Source organism: Suncus etruscus, chromosome 12, assembly GCF_024139225.1.
Source record: "Suncus etruscus isolate mSunEtr1 chromosome 12, mSunEtr1.pri.cur, whole genome shotgun sequence".
Taxonomy (NCBI): Eukaryota; Metazoa; Chordata; class Mammalia; order Eulipotyphla; family Soricidae; genus Suncus; species Suncus etruscus.
This window is the reverse complement of record NC_064859.1, coordinates 98,463,949-98,486,485: the sequence shown is the minus strand read 5'-3', so window position 1 is coordinate 98,486,485 and position 22,537 is coordinate 98,463,949. Positions and strand designations below refer to the sequence as shown.

The following is a 22,537-nucleotide window of genomic DNA, read 5'->3' as shown; positions in this document are numbered from 1 at the left end:
AGTTTTGGAACATTTCTGAAACAGCTCAAGTGTGAGAAACTGTCAAAAATCATTGCCTTTGTGCTACCCGGGAACTAGATTTTGGCTGGTGTGGCTGTGAACAGATTTTCCACACCTGCTCTCATAGTAAACACAGACCACTCCTCACAGCGTAAACACTATTTTTTAAAAATTAAATATTTATTTATTCATTATAAATCTTTTTTTTAAGTACCATGATTACAAGCCTGTTTGTAATTGGGTTTCAGTCATAAACATAATAGCCCCCTTCACCAGTACAACATTCCCACCACCAATGCCCTCCTCTCCTCCCCCACCCCTGCCTGTATTCACGATAGGCATTCTACTTATCGTTGTCCTGATAGTTGTTATTGTAGTTATTTCCCTAACAGTTAAACATTAGCTAAACAGCTTAAAATCAGTGTTTAATTAGTAAATGCTAATTAAAATCCATAGAAGGCCAGAGCAATAGCACAGTGGTCGGGCATTTGCCTTGTCTGCGGCCGAATGGAAAGAACCCAGGTTCGATTCCTGGCATCTTATATGGGCCCCCAAGCCTGCCAGGACTAGTTTCTGTCTTTTTTGGGGGAGGTCATACCTGGCAGTGCTCAGGGCTTACTCCTGGCTCTGCACTCAGAAATTGCTCCTGGCAAGCTCAGGGGACCAGACGGGATGCTAGGGATCGAATCCAGGTTTGTCCTGGGTTGTCTGTATGCAAGACAAATGCCCTACCGCTGTGCTATCGCTCCAGCCCACCAGGAGTGATTTCTAAGCACAGAGCCAGGAATAACCCCTGAGCACCGCTGAGTGTGCCCCCCCCAAAAAAAAATCCACAGAGACTTCACCCGACATGATAGACTCTGGGTGACCACATGTGTATTTAATCCACAAGTACATTTGAATCGAGTCAGGTCCCTCCCATCTTTCCACAGTGGCACAAAGCAGAAGAGCAGAAGGAATACACAGAAGTAACCTGGAGTTGATGAAACATCATCTTTATGGAAAATTGAGTTTTTAAATGGTGCCAAAGTGTCCCTAAGTGAAGCCCTGAAAGCTTCAGGGTAGGATTTCGAGGTTTTTTTGTTAAGTCTTGGCTCAAGTTTGTCTTGTGAAAAACATCTTCCAACAGTCTTGGTTTAACCCTCGGTGGCCAAGGATCGAGCAAAATAAGAGGGTGGGTGAAGGACAGTAGAATCTACTCAGAGTAACACACAAAAATCATTTATTCTTATTAGCTTGCAGTCAGTGACTGGGGGGCCAGAGAGCACAGTGATAGGGCATTTGCAAGCACAGGGCCAATCCAGGACAGACGTTGGTTGGATTCCCAGCATCCCATATAGTCCCCCGAGCCTGCCAGGACGATTTCTGAGCACAGAGCCAGAAGTAACACCTAAGCATCTCCAGGTGTGACCCAAAAACAACAACAACAGTCAGTGACTAGGGCTGGGAGCAACAGTACAGAAAGTAATAGGCCCAGATTCGATTCCTGGCATGCCCTCCTAGCGTCTCCTGAGCACTGCCTGGAGTGTTCTCTGAGCACAGAGCCAGCAGTAAGCCCTGGGCATGGCTGGGAGCAGCCCCCAAACCAAACAAAAACAAACCAAAAAAGAAGTCATGAGCTAGGTTTAAGGGCCAGAGTGGTAGTACAGTGGTAGGGCATTTGCCTTGTACGTGCCTGACCCAGGACAGACACAAGTTTGATCCCTGGCATCCCATATAGTCACCGAAGCCAGGAGTGATTTCTGAGTGCAGAGCCAGGCGTGCCCCTCCCAAATAAATTAAAAATAAAAGAAAAATTTAAAAAAGGATTAGGTTTATACTTTTTATTTTAATGAACATTTTGTGAGTAGTCTCAAAAAGTAATTTAACCTCCTTCCTACTGTCAGCCGCGGAATTTAAATTGCTGTGTCTGAGGAGGCTGATGAATGTTTTGAATTGACACAATTCTCCAGCAAGAAGCTGACTTGGGCCATCTCAACTATTTAGAAGGAACCCAACAGACGATTTCCATTAGATTCTGGCTCTTTCCAGATCTTCCCAAAGGGACATGGGGTGGGACAGGGGGCAAGGGAAAAATTTGCCGGTGAAAAGACGACTTGGAAATCAACATCCGCTTCCCCTACCCCCCCAAAGGGGTAGATAATTACATGATTAGGAAAATGTAATGGGTTCTTTCCACAATAGTGCCCTATTTATTTATTCTGGCAGGGTCATAGCGACTATGGAAATCTGATTAATACATGAAACAACAGAGGTGTTTTGACAGTGTAAGCTTATAACATTTAATTGTTCTTTCTTTCAGCCAATTGTATGAAAACCGAGAAAAGCAGCAAACACAACTATTATTAAAGGGGACAAGAGTTTGGGGGCCACATTCAAATAGGGTTTTAGGGGCTATTTCTCGCTCTGTCCTCAGGAGTGACCCCTGGCAGTGCTGGGGGGGGGGTACTAGGACAGTGTTGGGAATCAAACTAGGGTTGGTTGCATGCAAGATAAATGCTTTACTCCTGTATGATCTTTCTACCCTCCCACTACAAATTGTTGATATATGAATCCCTCGCAAAATACAGAAAACCAATGTAAAATGTGCCTTATGATCCTGGAGAGAGAGAGAGAGAGAGAGAGAGAGAGAGAGAGAGAGAGAGAGAGAGAGAGAGAGATGATGATGATGATGATGATGATGATGATGATGATGATGTATGAATCCCTTGCAAAATACAGAATATCAGTGTAAAACATGCCTCATGGTCCTACTTCTGGACAGAGAGACAGAGACAGACAGAGAGAGATTTCAGTTTAAAGTTTATCTAAACAGCTGGTGACAAAGTCAAGCCGAGAATTCTTAAACTGCTAGCTGTTTCTGGAGATTTGAAGTTACCTCCAAACTATGAACCTGGAGCCAGTGTTCCCTACCTCTCATCCAGAGACCCTGACATGGCCATAGCAAAGAAAGGAGCATGGGCAGGCTTAGAAAGGACCCCAACATCCTTTCTTAGGAGGGGCCCAGCTACATTTAGGGAAATGAGGGTGAATATTGGAGATCATTATCAAACCAAGCCTGCGCCATTCACAGACTCATTTCATGGCCTTTCCCTGCCATTCGTGAGTAAAATGACAATCAGTGGGCTCAGAGGTCTCATTCAGCTGGTCCAAATCGCAGGATCTTGTTGTGAAGATGGTTAGGAACAGTCATCGGTCAAGGCTGCCACAAAACTCAAGATCTGCAGGTCAAGGTTGCAGCATGCACTAAAAAGAGGGTCCTGAAATCTTTCTATTTTTTGTTTATTGGTTTGGTCTTGGGGGCCACACCCAGTGGTACTCAGGGGTTACTCCTGGCTCTGTGCTCTGGCAGGCTCAGAGAACCCTATGGGATACCTTGTTCCTTTGGAACGAAAAACATGGGCCACTGTACCCAGGAAAATCTATCACTGTGCCTCCCACTTTCGCCGAGATGCTGCAAGGCTTTCTGGCATTTTCTTTCCAAGCAGCTCCAAAGTCCAATGTTTATACAGCTGAAAGGGAGGGCGAGTCTGGCCCTCCTGTGTGTGGAAGGGGCTGGGAATTCTTCAAGAGTGGGTCTGCAAAGGTCAAGTCTGGAACGACAACTTCCCCATCTTTCTAACCTTTACAGACCTGACTTCCCAGACCATCCTCCTGGGAAAATACAGTCTGGATTTCTTAAAGCATCGACGCCTGACATCACCTTGGCCTGGAGAATGGGGTTAACCAGTGGAACATAATCTTCAACCATCAAATCAATTACTAGAAAGGATTAAGCTTTGAGGCCGGATGTTCACTTTCTTCAAGGTTAGCCAGACTATGTTCCTGGGACCATGAAGCAAACTAGGATTTCTCCTCGGGTAAAAACTTTCCATTTGTGTTCCAAGGCCAACTGAACATTGATCTGCACATGAGCAGCACATCTGGGCAGTTGTTCCCTTTTCTCTGGGGCCACAGCTAGCATGTGCTGGCAAACTATCTGGCAGGGCACTGAACCCCAGGCCTGGAGCATGTTGTCACTTAAGTCACATCCCAGGAGGTGAGGGAGGGAGATGTGGGGCATTGCTGGTGGGAAGGTTATACTGGTGAAGGGCGGGTGTTCTTTTCTATAACAAACCCAACTACAAACATGTTTGTAAAGTAGTGCCTAAATAAAGATATTATTCTGAAAAATAAGTAAATGAATTACACATCAATACCTGAAAAAAAAAAGTCACATCCCAGGAGAGCTTAGAGCCTCGGAGTGTGGACTAGATAGCTTATTGCCGATGTGTGGGGTGCAGGAGGGTACAAAGACGAAACCAGGGGCCTGGCTCCTTCTTTGAAATAGTTGTCATCTCCGTGGCCCCTATTTGTGTATATTGAGAACTAGGAGTCTGGGTGCTGGTTGGAAGTGAGTTGGGGCCTTTCATTCTGTGTCTGTCTATAAAGAAACTAGCACAGAGATGTTTTCTGATGATCCACAGAGAACTACTCCATGTGTTTGGGGGTACAAGCTACAAAGCAGCCGTACTTTCTACCAGAGAATATTGAAGTGGGGTCGGGGGATGGAAGGGAAGGTCTGTTCACAATTCCCACTGTGTCTTTCCACACTTACAGGACCTGGATGAGACCCAGCTGCAAAGCTGTTCAAATTCAAGACCCTGAGGACATTTCCATCATAATGAAGGGGTTATCTTTCAGTGTATCAAGAGGACAGAGGCTCATACACACATCTGAGGCTTTCACTTAGTGGGGGGATTCATTATTTTGTGAGGACAGGAGTTGTTCGCTATGTTTTTGCCTCCTAAATGCTGTGAACCAGGCTACGGACAGGCACGACTCTGGTGGCCTCTGCAGAGACAGTCAGACCTTGCCTGAGGTCACTCCCCCAATAAAGACACCTAGTTGGTCAGATCTGTCTATGCCTCTGTCTCTTCTATTTCACTACCTTTCACAAATCTCACTGAGTATTGCAAAGTTAAGGAAGCCTACACTGTTCTTTTTTTTTTTTTCAAACCACACCCATTTGATGCTCAGGGGTTACTCCTGGCTAAGAAGTCAGAAATTGCACCTGGCTTGGGGGGACCATATGGGATGCCGGGGGATCGAACCGTGGTCCTTCCTTGGCTAGCGCTTGCAAGACAGACACCTTACCTCTAGCGCCACCTCGCCAGTCCCTACCTACACTATTCTTTAAGGATGTATAGAAGACCTGGAATCTTCCATCTGGTTGAGACACAGGACTCTCCATTTATGAACCAGATATTCCTTATATCCTGTGCCATGGAGCAAGCAGAACATTTCAGAGAAACAAGAGCATGCTTTTGCCAACTGTCCATCATTGTTGGGAAGAAATCTGACCCTTCCTTCCACTTAAAATTTATAAAATCGGTGCAGGGCCTTCATCCTTTTCCCCTTAAAAGATTTTAAGGTGGGGCCGGAGAGATAGCATGGAGGTAAGGCATTTGCCTTGCATGTAGAAGGACGATGGTTCGAATCCCGGCATCCCATATGGTCCCCCAAGCCTGCCAGGAGTAATTTCTGAGTGTAAAGCCAGAAGTAGCTCCTGAGCGCTGCTGGGTGTGACCCAAAAATAGATAGATAGATAGATAGATAGATAGATAGATAGATAGATAGATAGATAGATAGATAGATAGATAGATAGATAGATAGATATTTTAAGATGGTGAAATCTCCAGGAAGAATACAAAGCAGGTAGAAAAATAGGGAAGGGCATCTTAAGGCCATGAATTCTTGAGATGCAGTAAAGCCAAAAGCTAGGGTGTGGAAGAGAAAATCACTGTTCATATGAGTCTCACCTGGGCCACTGCAAGCCCAGAGAAGACAGACTGGACTCCCTACTGGACAGAACCCCCTATTGGGAGAGGTTCCAGCAGAAACAAAGGCCAGAAAAGGAATCTCAGAGAAGACATCCAATCTTTCCCCTGGCAAAGACCCTAGCAACAGGATTCTCATCTGGGTAGAAAGTCACCGATGGGATAGGTTGGGAAAACCCTATAAAAGTCAACTTGGAGCAAAGGAGAGGTGCACATGTGCTCCTTGCCCCCACCAAACAGATCCCCGCTTGCTTATGGGGCCAGCATCTCCCTTCCTACTTTCCTACTCTCATGCTAGGTTATGTCCTGAGTCTCGATTCTCTCATTTTTGGAGCTCTCTCTCTCTCTCTCTCTCTTAAATGTGTTACTTTCTCTTTCTTTTCCTCTCCCTCCCCTGCCTCAGTACCTGTTAATCAAGTAAAACCTGATTTTACTTCAAAATAAAATAAAAACTCATTTATTTCCCTTCCCCCCCCCAATAACTTTGCTTTCATTTACCTGAAAACAAATGTATTATGACCAACTGTCAACTATGTGATGCATCTTCTTTAAATAAATTAAAAAAAATTCAGGGTCGGAGAAATAGCATGGAGGTAGGGCATTTGTCATGCATGCAGAAAGATGGTGGTTCGTATTCTGGCATTCCATATGGTCCCCTGAGCCTGCCAGGAGCTATTTCTGAGCGTAGAGCTAGGAGTCACCCTTGAGTGCTGCCGGGTGTGACCCAAAACCAAAAGGAAGGAAGGAAGGAAGGAAGGAAGGGAGGGAGGGAGGGAGGGAGGGAGGGAGGGAGGGAGGGAGGAGGGAGGGAGGGAGGGAGGGAGGGAGGAAGGAAGGAAGGAAGGAAGGAAGGAAGGAAGGAAGGAAGGAAGGAAGGAAGGAAGGAAGGAAGGAAGGAAGGAAGGAAGGAAGGAAGGAAGGAAGGAAGGAAGGAAGGAAGGAAGGAAGGAAGGAAGGAAGAAAATTCAGATAAGGCTCTTCTCATTCATTGGCCATCCTAATATTTGTCCTACATGACAAATCCACTACAAATATACAATAAGAAATCAGGTGTTTTATGGAGTTTTATTGTTATGTTTGCTTTCTAAAGACTATGGTCAGTCCCTTCACTTTTTTTTCTTACCAAAGTATTTTCCTCTCAATACTAAACTATTTCTAATAGCTCTTTTATGTTGATTTACTGTATTAGCTAACTAAACAAATTTTTAAAAAAGTGACCTGGCTAACTATAAGACCAGAACTGATATTGCATGTAGTTTCTTGCCTCAAACTCTAACAACTGACCCTTCCTGGACCACAGACCTTCTACCTACTCAGACTCCCTATCCTCTAGCCAAAACTATCTCTCCAGCCATGATTGGCTTTTTTGGTGGGGGGAGGCAGCGTTCAGTGGTTACTCCTGTTTCTGTGCTCAGAAATCACTCCTGGCAGGCTCAGGGACCATATGAGATGTCAAGAATTGAACACAGGTCAGCTGGTTACAAGGCAAATGATAGGCATTTGCATTCAGGCAAATGAATGGCTTTTCTTAAAGACAGGCTTGTCTTCATGGATTCAAACACAAAGACAGTTCCCTTGGTCTTCCTTTCGGCACCCTCCAAGGCAGAGAAGACCATTCTGTGTGTGAGGACTGAATGAAAGATAAAGCTGAATCAAAGTACTTAAGGCTTCCCTTCAAGGGCCCAAGACAAAATGCTTTTTTACTCAGCATTTCTCAGAGGCCTCTGGAGTCATCTCCCAACCCAGCCTGCTCTTGTGCTCTGAGTGGACACTGTGGAGGAATTAGCCATTTTTGTTCCAGCTGCCAAGATTCCCCACAGCCATGCGAGTCAGCAATCAAGGAGGAATGTCCTCACTTACTCACGTGAGGGGGGCACGAAGAAGCAGATTGGAAGGGGGAAAAAAATTCATGTCCAGAGAATCTCTAGCCTCCTACCCTGTCCTCTTTGGGATTACCATGTCCCGTAGAAAATGGCATCATTCTTTCTGCCCAGGCTGTGTGTAAGTCAACTGTCCCACCTACTAAACTGCCCATCTAAAGTTCACTTCAAATGAAATTTCTTTATGACCTATTGTCAGTACATGTTTGTTTGATTTGTACATCTACATTATACACCTGGAGACCCGGGGTTGCATAAATATGTCTGAAGCGTAAAGGGGTCAAGAGGGAAAGAGATTAAGAAGTCCTGGTCCAGATACCACAATAGATCCCCATCATGCATGGCAAGCCAATCAGAGTTGACTTGTCTTGGTCTTTTTATGGGGTTAAAATTGGCCAAATATACCCTGGAGGGATGGTAGCAGGTGAGGCTGCTGGAACAGCCAAATAAGCTTCATCAGTTACTGGTTTGGTAAGACAATAGAAGGAGGAATAAATAGAGTATTTAACTGAACCAGTCAGGATTGGGGAGACTATGCAAGGAACCCAGATATTTGAGGATTTGATGTCATCAGAAGAGGAACTCAAACAGTTGTAATGAAGGTACATCTCCCAAATTCATGTTCTTTGGAAATAATGGGACAGTATTATTAATTATTATTAATTAATAAGAATGTTTTAGGAAGAAATGGCAGAGCAAGACTAAGACAGATAGGGCAAAGCAGATGTTGGGGACTTGAGCTCAGTCAGAACAAGAAACAAGAAATGAGACTTGTATGATGAGGTATTTAGTCATTGGAATCAGCAGTTCATGATGAGCGTTCCAGTTGAACAAATATGGTCTAGAAGGTTCCTTCATCCATTAAATAATTATTATTATCCCTTTACTCACAGCAAAAGAGACAAAGGAGAAAATTTTGTGAAACTAGATATGGGCCATAAATCAAGCGAGAGGAAATGAATGAACCATTTCTGGATGCTACTGAACCATTTTAGCCAAAAAGATTTGTAGATTTAGGCCACCCCCCTTACACCATTTCAGAAAGTCACAAAGGACAAGAAATAGATGTCCCTTATGGGCTCATTGTACAGCTTCCTACTTCACTTTGCCATTTGCAATTGACTTTGCATAGACATTTCCTTTAAAAAATCTGCAAAAGTCTCAGACAAGCTTATTTACAGAATAATGTGTAACATGCCCATATATCTTAGGGGAGGAAACCCAAACTCAGAGATGGTTTATTATGACACTCCAGCTTAAGCCCTAAAAGGTCAATAGTACATACAAACCCTGGTCTTTCCCTCTAAAATAAAACATTTTATGGGGTTTGGAAAAGAAAGAAAAATACTCACATTGCCATTCAGTCCAGTTGAGATCTGCTCCCATGTTCCCTCCTTTCTGCCCTGTTGCTTTGGAACTGAACATGGCACTTCAATATTACATTGCACAGAGACTATCCAGCCCACAGCCCATCGCAGGTCTAGACAACAGTCCATGTTGATCATCTCCATCCAACAACACACATGTAGGCGCATGTGGGTAGCTACACTTTCTCCCTCATCGCTGACACTGATTGTTATATGAGTAGTTATTTTCCACCATGCAGTGAGAGAAATCCCAGAGGCTCCAAAGAGGAGCCAGACTGATGGGCTGTTCTTCATCTTGTCTGGCTCTGCCTGGACCACTGGGTCTTTTGCTCTTTCTGAAAACTCAAATGAGTGAGTGCCAGCTAGGTGGCACTCACAGCAGGGGCACTGCCATTGAGAGACCTGGCAAGAGACATCTATGGCAAGAGACCAACCATGGCTGAAACGATGCCAGTATAGGTCAATCCCAGCTCATGAGCTCAAGCTTGAGGAACTCAACCCAACTCGGAGGAGGTCTCTGGGACACACACTGTCTTGTTCACCAACCACCAACTCTACTTACCACCTTGGAAGCTTCCAGAGACAAGGGCATGTCGGCAAGTGGCTGCTGACCTTTTTCCCCAAACCCCAGAGCATCCCAGCTCAGCCTGTACAGAATGTAGGACTTACCTTCCTGCAACTGGGGGCGACACTGGCCGGTCATGGGGCTGTACTCCAGATGCTCCTCGGGACACACGCACAGGAAGGAGCCTTCTACGTTCTCGCAGGTCGCCTCGCCACACACACCACTCAGCATCTCACACTCGTTTACATCTGGAAGATTAGTCCAGAGCAGGTGAGACAGGGACCAGGACAAGGGAGACGAGGCCCAGAGCCCCCTACACAGCAGCTCTGCATGGGACCAGCTGGGCCCCAGTCCTGAGGGTCCAAGTATGCACTGGAGGGCAGAGGTTCCCTGGAAACTGTCATCCGTCCCCCACTTCTGTGATTCCCAAGAAGGGAGCATTGCATGGTCAGGCTGTACTTTGGATGAAGGGAGCCCCGTGTCCACAGGGGGTCCCCCTCTGTCTCTGTAGTCGCCTGGAACTTGGACATAGGTCCCTTCGGTTCCTGACAAGTGTTTTCTCTTCTTGATGTCATGCCATTAGGAAATCTCCAATAACCCAATATTCATATTAATTTGAACCCTAGTTCATAGAAATCTTAGAGGAGTCCCAAAATATATTCCTTTCTGGGAGGGGGTCGACTTCACACCCAGCAGTGCTCAGGGGTGACTCCTGGCTCTGCACGCAGGGATTATACCAGGTGCTGCTCAGGGAACCCTATGGGATTCCAAGAATTGAACCTAGGTCAGGTGAGTGCAAGGCAAATGCCCACTTCACTGTGCTAACGCTCTGCACTGACCTCAAATCTATTCTTTATAATAATAATAATAATAATAATAATAATAATAATTTAAAAAAAGTTTCAAATCCATTCCAATGTTTGGAAAAAGTCCTCTAATGGTGGAAATGCTGAGCTCATGAACCTCGGGGTTCTGATCCAGCAGCCACTGAAGACAGAGGATGAGACCCAAGAGGACAACCTGTACTTTCAGAACTATGTAGGGGAGACGGAAACAGTCCAGGGACTCCAGAACTTTCCAAAGCGGCGTCCACAGTAAGCATCATGACACTGTACTCTTCTGTGTATGAATATGCCAATAAAACAGCATTTGGGGACTGCTTTAGCCAACACTCCACAGGGATTTGCCTTCAGAAAAGACCTCCTCAGCCATCTGGAGCACTTGATTGTGAGTACCCACTTGGCAAAGTACCCGAATTCTCATCTGCTCCATTCCTGTCTTCCATGCACTCACTGATCATTGCTTAGGAGTTCACCTTCCTGTGAACCCTCAGAAGAGGGTTTATACATAAGCAAGGAAGGCTCAAACCTTCTCAGCCCCAAAGAAGGGGGCTGGAGCAATAGTACAGTGGAGAGGGCACTTTCCTTACATGTGACTGACTCAGGTTTGATCCCCGGCATCCCATATATGGTCCCTGAGCACTTCCAGGAATAATTCCTGGGGGCAAAGCCAGAAGTAACCACCGTGCATTGCTGTAGGTGGCCCCAACTATAACAATGTGAGTAATGATTCAACTCAATGGGTGTGTGTAGGGGGGGGAGGTAAGTCCCATTTCACCTAGTCTCTCCAGTTAAATGGACAAATAGCATTTTCACTTATTAGATTCTTACCTGGGTTTTCCATTTCACTTTGCAAATACACAGACACCCAAGGAGTTGGGTTGTGCTTATGAAAAGATTCAACTTCCAGGCACTGGGTGGGTCCTTTAGTTAAGACTAGAAAAAGTGACTGTGAAATATGCCGGTTCCCAGTACACTTGGTTGATTTTTGGTATTGTCACAGGCCCCCACTCTTGTATCACCTGGCATCTTTCCTGGCCCTTTGGGGCCTCCCTCTTTCACGAGACTGTACCCCTTCCATCAAATATATATCCTCGGGACCAGCCAATGGGAGACAGTGCTGAGTCCACCAGGCCCCTCCTGCCTTCGCAAGCTTGCAAGTGGCAGTGGAAGGGGACAGAGAACCAGAGACACAACCATCCCCTCAGGGGACAATCCACACAGAGCGGAGCACGCTGGAAGCAGGCGGCAAGGCTGGCAGGTTAAGGCACCGGTGCTGTGTTGTTTGTGCCCTGTCCGCTAGGTGAAGCTGGTGAGCACGTCACGAGTGGCCTTGGGGACCAAGAAGAAACAGAGTGGCCAAAGGCTGGGCTCAGCTCTTACTCACCTGGAAGGTTCTAGAGAACACAAAGGGTGGCCTGTGTGCAGAATTGGTGCTTGGTTACTGCTTGGGAAAGAGTGAAGCAAGAGGCAGTGGTGGCACTGGGCCAGGTGGGCTCAGAGGAAAGCTCTGCTATCTCCCCGAGGGGAGCCAGGGAGACAGCGGGAGACAGCCACATCCATGGGGTCACACCTACCCGCTGTGGACCCTGTGGATCCAGAGGTCACCACTTGTACACTCCTTGGATGGAGCAGACGGAAACCAGACATGGGGCCATATGTGTGTGCATGTATATGTGTGTGGAGTGAGCTTCAGGACTGCATGTGAGTGCATTTGTGAGTGTGTGTAATGAACATCAGGATGGCACTGTGTGTCGCTTGACATTTGGCCTTTCCATGAAGTGTGTGTGTGTTTGTGTGTTTGTGGACAAGTGACAGAGAGAGAGATGGGGGAGTTCAGTCTCCCATCTTTTATTCCACAGCGTTCCTACCATGAACAGAGGCAGCGCGCACACACACACACACACACACACAAACTGAACCCATTCCTGAATACTTGTAGAGACTCCCAGAAATTTCCTAAGGAAGCAGGCAAAGGTGCCCCGCCACCAGGAGAGAGAGCAAGGAGCCAGGCAGTTCTTTGGCCAGAGCTGATACCTGCCTACCCACCGGCAGTGGGTAGATGCATGACAAAGCCCAGCTTGGGGCCTGGAAAGGAGAGAGGCCACGACCCCAGGGCTGCTGACAAGAGCTGAATCACCACACAAGCCTGCGAGCTAGCAACCACAAGCCGTGATGCGTGGCCAGCCTGTGAAAGGCGAAGGAGCAAGTGTAAGGCAGAGAAGGAAGAGGGTACCGGCTTCTAGCACCTACTTGGTCCGAGAAGTATTTCTTGATTTTTTTGTTTGTTTGTTTTGGAGCCACACCCAGCGGCACTCAGGGGTTCCTCCTAGCTTGCACTCAGGAATCATTCCTGGCAGGCTCAGGGGACCATATGGGATGCTGGGGATCAAACTCATGTAAGGCAAACACCCTCCCTGCTATGCTATCACTCCAGCCCCTGTGATTTTTCTTTGAGGCCCTTATATTTTGGTGCCAGCGACTCAGCAAGAGTTGGAACTGGCGATGAGGATGATCTTTGCAAGGCAGAGCTTGGATGTCAATCACCTGTCAGTGGGGTCACTTCTGGAGCAGGGGCTGGTGGCGTGACTGGCTGATGCTGCCCTTGGAAATTTCCACTTGGAACTATTCCTCCCTGCCTCTCCTCCCAGCACTTCTTCCATCTTGAAGGAACAGAGCTATTTGCTTTCTTGAACATGAAAAGGCCTGGTGCCTGGCACTGCCCGCTCACCTTTGTTTTCTCTCTCACTGAACTAACTGCTCAGTTGAAAAATACCTTTTCTCAGGAGGAATCAAACTGATTTACAGCCATTTCAGCTGGCCAGAAGAGGAGAAAGAGTTTTTTCCTTGTAGCTATGAGCTGGACCATATTCTGGTGCAAAAAAAAAAAAAAAAAAAAAAAACCCAAAAAACAGGAGCTGGTCTTTGCGACCAGCCTGCCCTGGCAGAGACATGGGGTCCCAAGAACCAGCCTCCAGAGCATGTCTGAGGGTGTCCTGGCTGGAAACAGAAATTCCCGCCAAAACTCCTGCTCCAGTGCCCTGCCAGGGGTCTGTGTGGTGTAGACAGACTTCTACCACACACCAGACTCTATTTCCTGTGCAGGAGAGACTCCAGCCTCCTGCATGCTAAGACGTTCTCCAGCTGTTCTTTTCAATCCACCTTTCATTACTGCTGTTGTTGTCTGTGGCTGAACGTCCCCCTCTCCATTTTGGAGGTCCTGGGAGAGTTTTGCTCATTCCCAAATGGCCTGAACAAAGCCCTCCAGCAATGAACGTCTTGCCTGACTCAGGGTCAACTCAGTTGTATGTGTGTGTGTGTGGGGGGGGGGGGGTCCAACTGTGGTTTCAGTTCCAAAAGGGAGCAGTGAAACCCCATGGGGGGAGGGGAAGTCACTCACCCACACACCCCTGCCCATCCGGTGGGGCCTGAAAGCCTTGATAACAGAGGCAGCGGAAGGAGCCGGCTGTATTGTCACAAAAGCCGTGCCTGTCACAAATTGTGTTGTTTACACATTCATCAATATCTGCAAAAAAGACATTTCTCATCAGAACCGGAATAGAGGAACACACAAGACACCCTGGTGGTGAAGTGGCTGTTGCATGTGCCCTGTGAGGTGAAAGATGACACACAGAATGCACTTAAAAAAAAAAAGACATTTTAGATGAAGATTTAGGGTCGGAGACTGCAGTGGCTGGGACAAAGGTTGTACCGCAGTGGGCGCTGGCCTTGAAGGCAGTCAACCTAGATTTGATACCCAGCATCCCATAGGGTGCCCAGTGTCGATCCAAAAGTGATCCCTGGGCCCGGAGAGATAGCACAGCGGCGTTTGCCTCGCAAGCAGCCGATCCAGGACCAAAGGTGATTGGTTCGAATCCCGGTGTCCCATATGGTCCCCCGTGCCTGCCAGGACCTATTTCTGAGCAGACAGTCACGAGGAACCCCTGAGCATCGCTGGGTGTGGCCCAAAAACCAAAAACCAAACCAAAACAAAAAAAAAAAAGTGATCCCTAAGCATAGAGCCAGGAGTGAACCCCGAGCAGCACTGGGTATGGATGCAAAAACAAAACCGAAAAGAAGAAAAGAAAAACACCCAATGTTGGTTTCCAGGAGAAAATATTTGCTCTTCCCTCAGGAAAACAAAAATGGTTTCAAACCGAAATGGTGATGCCGAGGGCTATGGCCAACTTATTTGTAAAAGTTTCTAGAAAATAATTCTAGACGTTTTCATATCTCTCTCTCTCTCTCTCTCTCTCTCTCTCTCTCTCTCTCTCTCTCTCTCTCTCTCTCTCTCTCTCTCTCTCTCTCTTTGCTTTCTTGGGCCACACCCAGTGATGCTCAGGGGTTACTCCTGGCTATACACTCAGAAATCGCTCCTGGCTTGGGGGACCATATGGGATGCTGGGGATCGAACCCAGGTCCATCTTGAGTTAGCCACATGCAAGGCAAACACCCTACCACTATGCTATCGCTCCAGCCCCTCATCTATTTTTTTTGGGGGGGGGGGTCACACCCGGCGGTGCTCAGGGGTTACTCCTGGCTGTCTGCTCAGAAATAGCTCCTGGCAGGCACGGGGGACCATATGGGACACCGGGATTTGAACCAACCACCTTAGGTTCTGGATCGGCTGCTTGCAAGGCAAGCACCGCTGTGCTATCTCTCCAGGCCCCCCTCATCTATTTTTAAGAAAATTTACTTCTAGATGCATAAAGAAGTTGTCTTTATGTCAAAGAAAATTGTTTCTAGGAGTTCAGAGAAGTTTTCATCTCTTTATTTCTAAGAAAATTATTTCTAGAAGTATAGAGAAGTTTTCAACTCTTTATTTGGAAGAAAATGATTCCTAGAAGAATAGAGACAAGGTTTCATGTTTCTTTGTAAGGACACACATCCCAGTGGGGAAATCAGTGAAGCGGGTCCCTCAAGACACCTTTTCTGAGGATGGGAAATACCCAAGTCTCTTAGGCAGAGGGCAGGCAGCATGTCTGAGCCATGTTACTCCATCCTGAGAATAACCTGGATGAGCCAGCCTCAAGAGCATTTTCATGAAAGGGAGGTGGGGATCAAAGGGGAGAAGTGGGGAAACGAGAAGAGAAGCATGAGCGGGAAGGAGAGAAACAACGCCAGCACGAATATGATTAATAACAGCTTTTGCATGTTCCCAGAATTACGGTCATGATTAAGCAAAATGACACGCATAAAGGGCTTAGAACATTGCTTGGCGTGTAACTCAGGGATCATCTAACATATGTCAACAATTATTCCTATTATTCCCATGACTCTAACTATCCCACCTCCATCACTCCTACTCTAACTAGCATCATCGCCACTCCTCTATGTTCCACCTCTGTGATTATGGCTACAATTTTAAGTATCATCCCTGTGTAGCTACAATGACTATGACTACAACTACTAGCTGCCATAAGTACTACCATCTCAGGAAAAATAGCGACCATCACAACTACACCACAACTCTCACTACTGTAATTACTATTAGGACTACAGCTACCACCAGCTCTATTACTCCAACAATGACAATAGCCACAACCACTACTGTGAGTACCACCTACTGTTCCCATGCCAACCTCCATCACTAGAACTGTAACTAAACACACCACTACTATCAGCACTAACCCTATTCCCAACTACCACCACAACCACGACTCCAAAGACAACTGCCCATGGCATGGCTATGACGGTGACCATAACAACTACAAATGTTGGGGCCAGAGCGATAGCACAGTTATAGGGCATTTGTCTTGCACACTGCCAACCTGGGATGAACCTGGGTTCAATCCCTGACATCCAATATGGTCCCTTGAGCCTATCAGAAATGATTTCTGAGTGCAGAGCCAGGAGTAATCCCTGAATATCATCGGGTGTGGCCGCCAAATCAAACAAACAACAAAAAAAACTACAACTGCCGTAACTTCCATGACTATTACCACTAGACTACGAGTACCATGTTCTGCCTCCTTAACAACCTACTAACTCATGACCTGACCCTTTATCCCATGAGAAAAGTCACTGATGACTGACCCACCAATAGATCCCCTTCCCTTCACCCTGAGACACTGCAAATGACCCCTGACTAGCCAACAGTCCCCTTAAACTTTTGCCTTTCCTGACCCAGGACAGACTTTGCCTGGGTGTGGTGGAAGTTGGCTGAGGCTCAGCCCCCCAGCCCATCCCCTCACCCACTCAGGTTTGCTGATTCCCCTCCATACTCTCCAGACTCTCCCCACAGCCTGTGGAAAGGATCCTGGTCTCCTCTACAAGAGCCACCCAATTCTTCATCACTTCATTTGCCTCTTCCCTGCTCGCTTTCCCAGCCTCAAACCCACTTCCTATTTCCTAGTAGAGGGCACCTCTGACCTCAGGGAGATCCTCTCATCTCTGTCCTTTCTCCCCTCCTTCCAAATCTATTCTGTCCCTCCCCAATGCAGACTGAAAAGGCACCAGAATTTATTTCTCTCCTAAAAGGAACGACATAGACACCATGTCCCTGATGGCATCCCACATGCAGCCAACACTCCATAAATCATAAATCTGCTCGAATGCATTTTCAAGGCTCATTTGAGACTGGGGTGACAATGTTTCTGAGTGATCACACGAGCAGGAGAAGAGGAGAAGCATCATGTCATTAAATCATGTAGCACCATTCTCTTCTTAGTATCTGTCAAAACATTTATGTAAGAACCAACATGGTAAAGAATGGAAGAAATTCAGCTCTCTCGACCACAACTTAGGCTCTCTCATGGGCTAGATCTGGTCCTGGAGAAGCATCTATCTGTAGCCGATTAGACACATTTGCAATAAACGAACTGATTCTCTGTCTCCTCTTCACTGTCCCTTCATATGTTTTTCTATGTCATCATCGAAGAATTCAACGAGTCACTCCAGCCAGAAAGAATTCTCTCTCCACTCCCTGCTTCTCTCTTCCCTCTCACACCCAAAACATTATATCTGCAGCCTGATCTCACTCTTCTAAACAGTTGCCCAAATGCCACCTGTCAAAGCTGTGCCCTCAGAAGAGTCAGTACCTCCTTGTGGGTAGGGACCCCAGCAATGTCCAGCCACTTCTCAGTCTTGCTTCCAACACTGCCTGCAGCCTAATTGGTATCAGAAACCCACAAGTCTCATTTCTCATGGGATGTCTTTCCTCCACTGCAAAGTCTTCTGCATCATCTACCATGCTCAGAAATGCCTCCTGGACTATCTGGACTCTACCCAAGGGGTACCATTTCTGTGGTACCTGCAGATCCAGGACTGCTCCCAGAGTCTTTTAAGCTGTATCTGTGATTCCCAGATTCATTCATTCCTTCTTTCCTCCCTCCCTCCCTTCTTTCTTCCTCCTCCTCCTCCTTCTTCTTCCTCCTCTTCTTCCTCTTCCTCCTTCTCCTTCTTCTCCTCCTCCTCCTCCTCTTCTTTCTCTTCTTCTTCCTCTTCTTCTCTTCTTCTTCTTCTTCTTCTTCTTCTTCTTCTTCTTCTTCTTCTTCTTCTTCTTCTTCTTCTTCTTCCTCCTCTTTCTCCTCCTCCTTTTTTTTTTTTGCCATGGAAGCCTTCAACTGAACATTACCCAGAAACTTTGTTCCCCAAATGAGCCACAGTGGAAGGAAGGGTAGAAATAGCACCCAGAAATTAGGTGAATTTCCCTGCAGATCCTGGCTTATTCTTAGCTGGGCACTGTTATAGTGGTAGAGAATCATGTACTAGATCCATCATCAGCTCAGGAACTGAGGTGCTGGCCCCAAGGTGGTCAAGTCTGGGCACAGTGGTGGGCCACTGACCAGCATGCCCACTCAGTTTCATGGCAACAGTGAGGAGCAGAGAACATTTAGATGAGGAATTATCTTGACTGGAATGTGCAGGACAAAAAAACAAACAAACAACAACAACAACAACAAAAAAAAAAAACAGATTGCTATGCTAGAGACCAGGTCCTCCCAAACCAGTATTTTATGAAAATCACATCATGCAAATTTCCATTCCCAGACACCTACAATGAAAGGAGAAAGCTTAATGTAAGCATTATGTTTGCTTTATTTCTCTTAAGGACCTCTAAAATAAGTGTGACTTTAAGAGAATTCGCTGAGGTGATATGAGCTAATATTCCATCTTGTCTAGAAAAAGAATTCTAAGAACGGCTAGCATTAATAGAAATTCTGAGTCTAGAGATATTGTACAATGAACTTGCCTTGCATGCAGCCAACCTGGGTTAGATTCCTAACACCTCATATATTCCCTCAAGTCTGCCAGGAAGGATCCCTGAGTAAGTAAGCCCTGAACATCACAAGATGTGGCCTCCAAAAAACAAAAACAAAAAAGATGGACTCTATCAAAAGGAATCTAAATATTAAGGCAGTTCCACCATTATGGGAGAATAAGACCAATAAGAATAATGACCAAGGCACAAGCGTCATTCAATGACCAAGTAAAAGTCAGCCTGCTTTTGTCCAAGTTGAAAGGAGAATATGCCAAGATCCCCTGTATAATTCTTATGCTGCAGATCTTCTCACTCAAAAAACACATAATCTAGTTAATGACTCTAAATACCATACAGACTGTCACCCTGTCACAGTGCCCCCTGGTGCTGGCATGACTACTGGGCACTGGTGGGAGAAAGGCAGAGACAGCTGTCATTGAAGGAATCACTGATTTCTCATTCAACAGTTGCATTTGTTATTTGTGTGGTAGGGGAGGAGGGAAAGGCACACCCTGTGGTGGTCAGGAGTTACTCCTGGCTCTGTGCTCAGGGGTTACTTGTGGTCATGCTTATAGGAACATCCACAGTGGCAGGGAATCAAACCCAAGTCAGTTGCATGCAAGACAAGTCCCCCAATTCCTGTACTACCTCTCTAATTCTTTGCTATTCCAGTCTTACTAAACAAGGCAGTTGTGTGTACTAGAGTTTCAATGGAAGGAACTTCAAGAGAGAATCATACAGACCAACTGAGAATGGTGGGTCATAGAGTGAATTTTCTAACACCATGACTTCAGTGCCAGAAGAGAACTAGATCAGAGTTTGTGGCTAATGGAACTACCAGGGTCTCCCCCATTTAGCAACCATGCTGTCAGTGGCTATAGACCCTCACTCAGGGTTCTGCACTATTCTGTGCATAGAGCTTCTTTTCCTACTCAAAGTCTCTCATGAAGTGAATGATCCCAGTGGACTGGAGATTTGTAGAAACAAAATCTACTAATTAGTATCAGGACTTGACAAATCAGAGCAGAACTCTCACCACATCCCCTCAATTCTCAAGTGTGGCAAGACTTGGTAGTCCTTCTTTCCTCAGGGAAGAAGCAGCCTCTGTGAGTAAGTAAGTTTAGGGCCTTCTTGCAGGCCCATTTTATTCTAGTGCCAGTTATAAAACATCATTTCATTTTTTTTTTCTTTCTTTAGGATGGGGGAGGTCTGAGTTTGTGGAGAGCAAAAAGGCCGGAGAGAGAAAGAGAGGAGAGAGAGGAGAGATGGACAGAGAGAGGGGAAGGAGGGAAGGAGAGAGACAAAGAGAAAGAGAGGGAATTAAAACATCATTTCTAAAGGATGATTTAGGATTCTGAATTCAACAAGAATCCTGTATTTGTTGGCTATAAGGGGGTACATGGAAGGGCCATGGTCCAGTTGACCCCATTCAAAGCCATCATCTCCACAAGCTTGGTCTTTGGAGAGGCTCCTGGTCTCAAAGATCATCCACCTGTAATCCGAGCTCTGATAATATGCTGGGTCCCTATTTGTTTGGGAGTCTGGGAATACAGGAGTGTACAAGGCCTAGGACTGGGTCAGGTGCTCAAGCCCTTTGTATCTTGTCACTAACATAAAAAGAAATACTCCCATTGTTTTAGCCTAAGAGTTCCCACTCAAGAGGGACTGGTTCCATGACCCATACCAGGAGAACAGGGCCAACAAGAAGGACATGGATTCCTGCTACCAGGGAACGTCTTATTGAAGGGACTGGAAGCTAAATCGGAGACAGGAAATGGCAACCAAGTGGGATTGAATTGTGTTGAATGAGCTGAACAATGCCCCACAAGAATTTAAAGGGGGCATGGTCGCTGGCACACGAGAGAGTGTGGTCTCTTTCGAGATGCAGGAGGGAAGCCAGGATTCCACACAGAAGAGGGACATAAGGCCGAAAGAAGGAAAACAGAGACTCAAATGGAGCCCATAGGAAATTAAAGACTGGATTTGGCGATGGCCCAGACAATACAATAGGAGATGGAAAGAGTCTGTGCAGAAAAGATTTTCACCAGAACTTGGCAACATCGCCAAGGCTGGAAAACACAGGCTCTTGTGTGGTATGAAAAGAAACTGGTTCTGGGAAATGGGGATGGGGCAGGAAGCAAGAACCCAAAGTTTTTGCGTCTAACCAGGGATGAGTGTGTGTAAACTCATGGACACAGAGGGTCAAGAGTCTGAAAAAAGAAAGGGGAGGAGAGAGAAAGAGAGAGAGAAGAGGAGGAGGAGGAAGAAGGGGAGAGAAAGAGGGATAGGGGAGAGAGAAAGAGAGAAGTGTTTACCATAGAGACAGACTGGGATGGTGAAAATAGGAGGGAAACTGAGGAAAATGGTGGTGGGAAATGTGTATTGGGGAAAGGATGGGTGTTGGAACGCTGCATGACCAAAATCCAACTATCAATAACTTTTAAACTCTGTATCTCATGTGATTCAAGAACAAAAATACAGACAACTATTTTTTTTTTTGTCCCCCAATTCACAATACATACCCGGCAAGGGGCCTGTGTTGAGGTGTATATGGGGTGCCTTTACTGTACCTCCTCTTTCTATACAGCCAGTGTAAAGAACACAGCCTGTGGTAAGAATTGGGAGGCCTTATTTTATCTTTTATTTATTTTTTTTTTCTTCAGGGCAAACTAAAGTTGTTTTTTTTTTTTTTTTTTTTTTTAAGTAAGAATTCATTTAAAGGACAAAATTGATTAACCTAATAAGGTAAACTAATATAACATAATATAGTGACATAACATAACATATAATATAATTAATATAATAATAATACATGTAAGTCAAAGAAAGTTTCTGATTAAAAACACAATTTTTTTTTCCATAATGGCTTACATATCTTTCACTGTAGTATTTTGGGTACATATTCACATTAAATCAGGGGAATACCCATCACCTAATATGTCCTCTTCTCAATCAAAAATCAAATATACTGAAAATAGGCAGAGTCCTGTCTAGAGGCTTCCAACCTCAGTTTGAGAGAGGATGTGAAAAAAGTAATTAAAATACCACAACAATACACACACACACACACACAAAAAAAATATCGAATTAAATAACCGATAAGCACCACAACAATAAAGACAGGCACCACACAATAATCTCGGTTCTGAAATCAAATCATACTCAAGTGCAAAAAAGAAAGAGAAAGACAAAACAAAATAAAATAAAATAATATTGGAGACATCAACCGTAATCTCCACACCAAAATAAAGACGTCAAAAAAATAGATCATTTATTCTCCTCTTGCTGCTTTCGTGGTATGTGGAAGACTTCTACTTTATCTTGGATGGTAAAATCAGACCTGTTTCTAGAGATCTTGGTGGCTGTGCAGATCAGGGAATGGAGTTTATGGAGTCTTTCTTTGTGGTTCTAGCAGTTATGCTTCTTCAATGTCCTTTTTTTGTTTTTTATGTATTCTAGGTGTTTCAGAATAGTGCTACCATTCTGTGTTTTTCTTTTGTCTTCTGACTTACTTCGTTTAACATAACATGATCTAGGTCCATCCACGTTGCTGCAAAGTCTGTGATTGTATCATTTCTAACTGCCATGTAATATTCCATTGTATATATGTACCACATCTTAATGATCCATTCATCTGTTGTTGGACATCGAGGTTGGTTCCAAGATTTGGCTATTATACTGAGTGCTGCAATAAATAGTGGGGTGCATATGTATTTTGGAATGAATGTCCTTCCATCTTGGGGATATATGCCTAGGAGAGCAATTGCTGGGTCAAATGGCAGCTCAATTCTGAGTTCTTTGAGCACTCTCCAGACTTTTCTCCATAGATGTTGGACCAAGGGGCATTCCCACCAGTAATGAATG

General features: G+C 45.6%; 2 protein-coding genes and 1 non-coding gene across 4 annotated transcripts in view; 1 reads left to right on the top strand and 2 right to left on the bottom strand.

Annotated features, from left to right (window-relative positions):
- Positions 1-22,537, top strand: part of FAM98A (family with sequence similarity 98 member A) — a 582,326-nt gene that overhangs the window by 202,782 nt on the left and 357,007 nt on the right. The gene's annotated exons all lie outside the window — the stretch shown is intronic.
- Positions 1-22,537, bottom strand: part of LTBP1 (latent transforming growth factor beta binding protein 1) — a 275,135-nt gene that overhangs the window by 19,863 nt on the left and 232,735 nt on the right. Inside the window, exons 24-25 of the mRNA XM_049784171.1 lie at positions 13,871-13,996; positions 9,736-9,879 (exon numbers count right to left, since the gene is read on the bottom strand). Coding sequence (XP_049640128.1) covers positions 9,736-9,879; positions 13,871-13,996 — 270 coding nt within the window. The remainder of the gene's footprint in view (positions 1-9,735; positions 9,880-13,870; positions 13,997-22,537) is intronic.
- Positions 21,169-21,301, bottom strand: LOC126024802 (small nucleolar RNA SNORA51). The gene has a single exon (XR_007500904.1). It is a non-coding gene; the product is annotated as a small nucleolar RNA SNORA51 (small nucleolar RNA).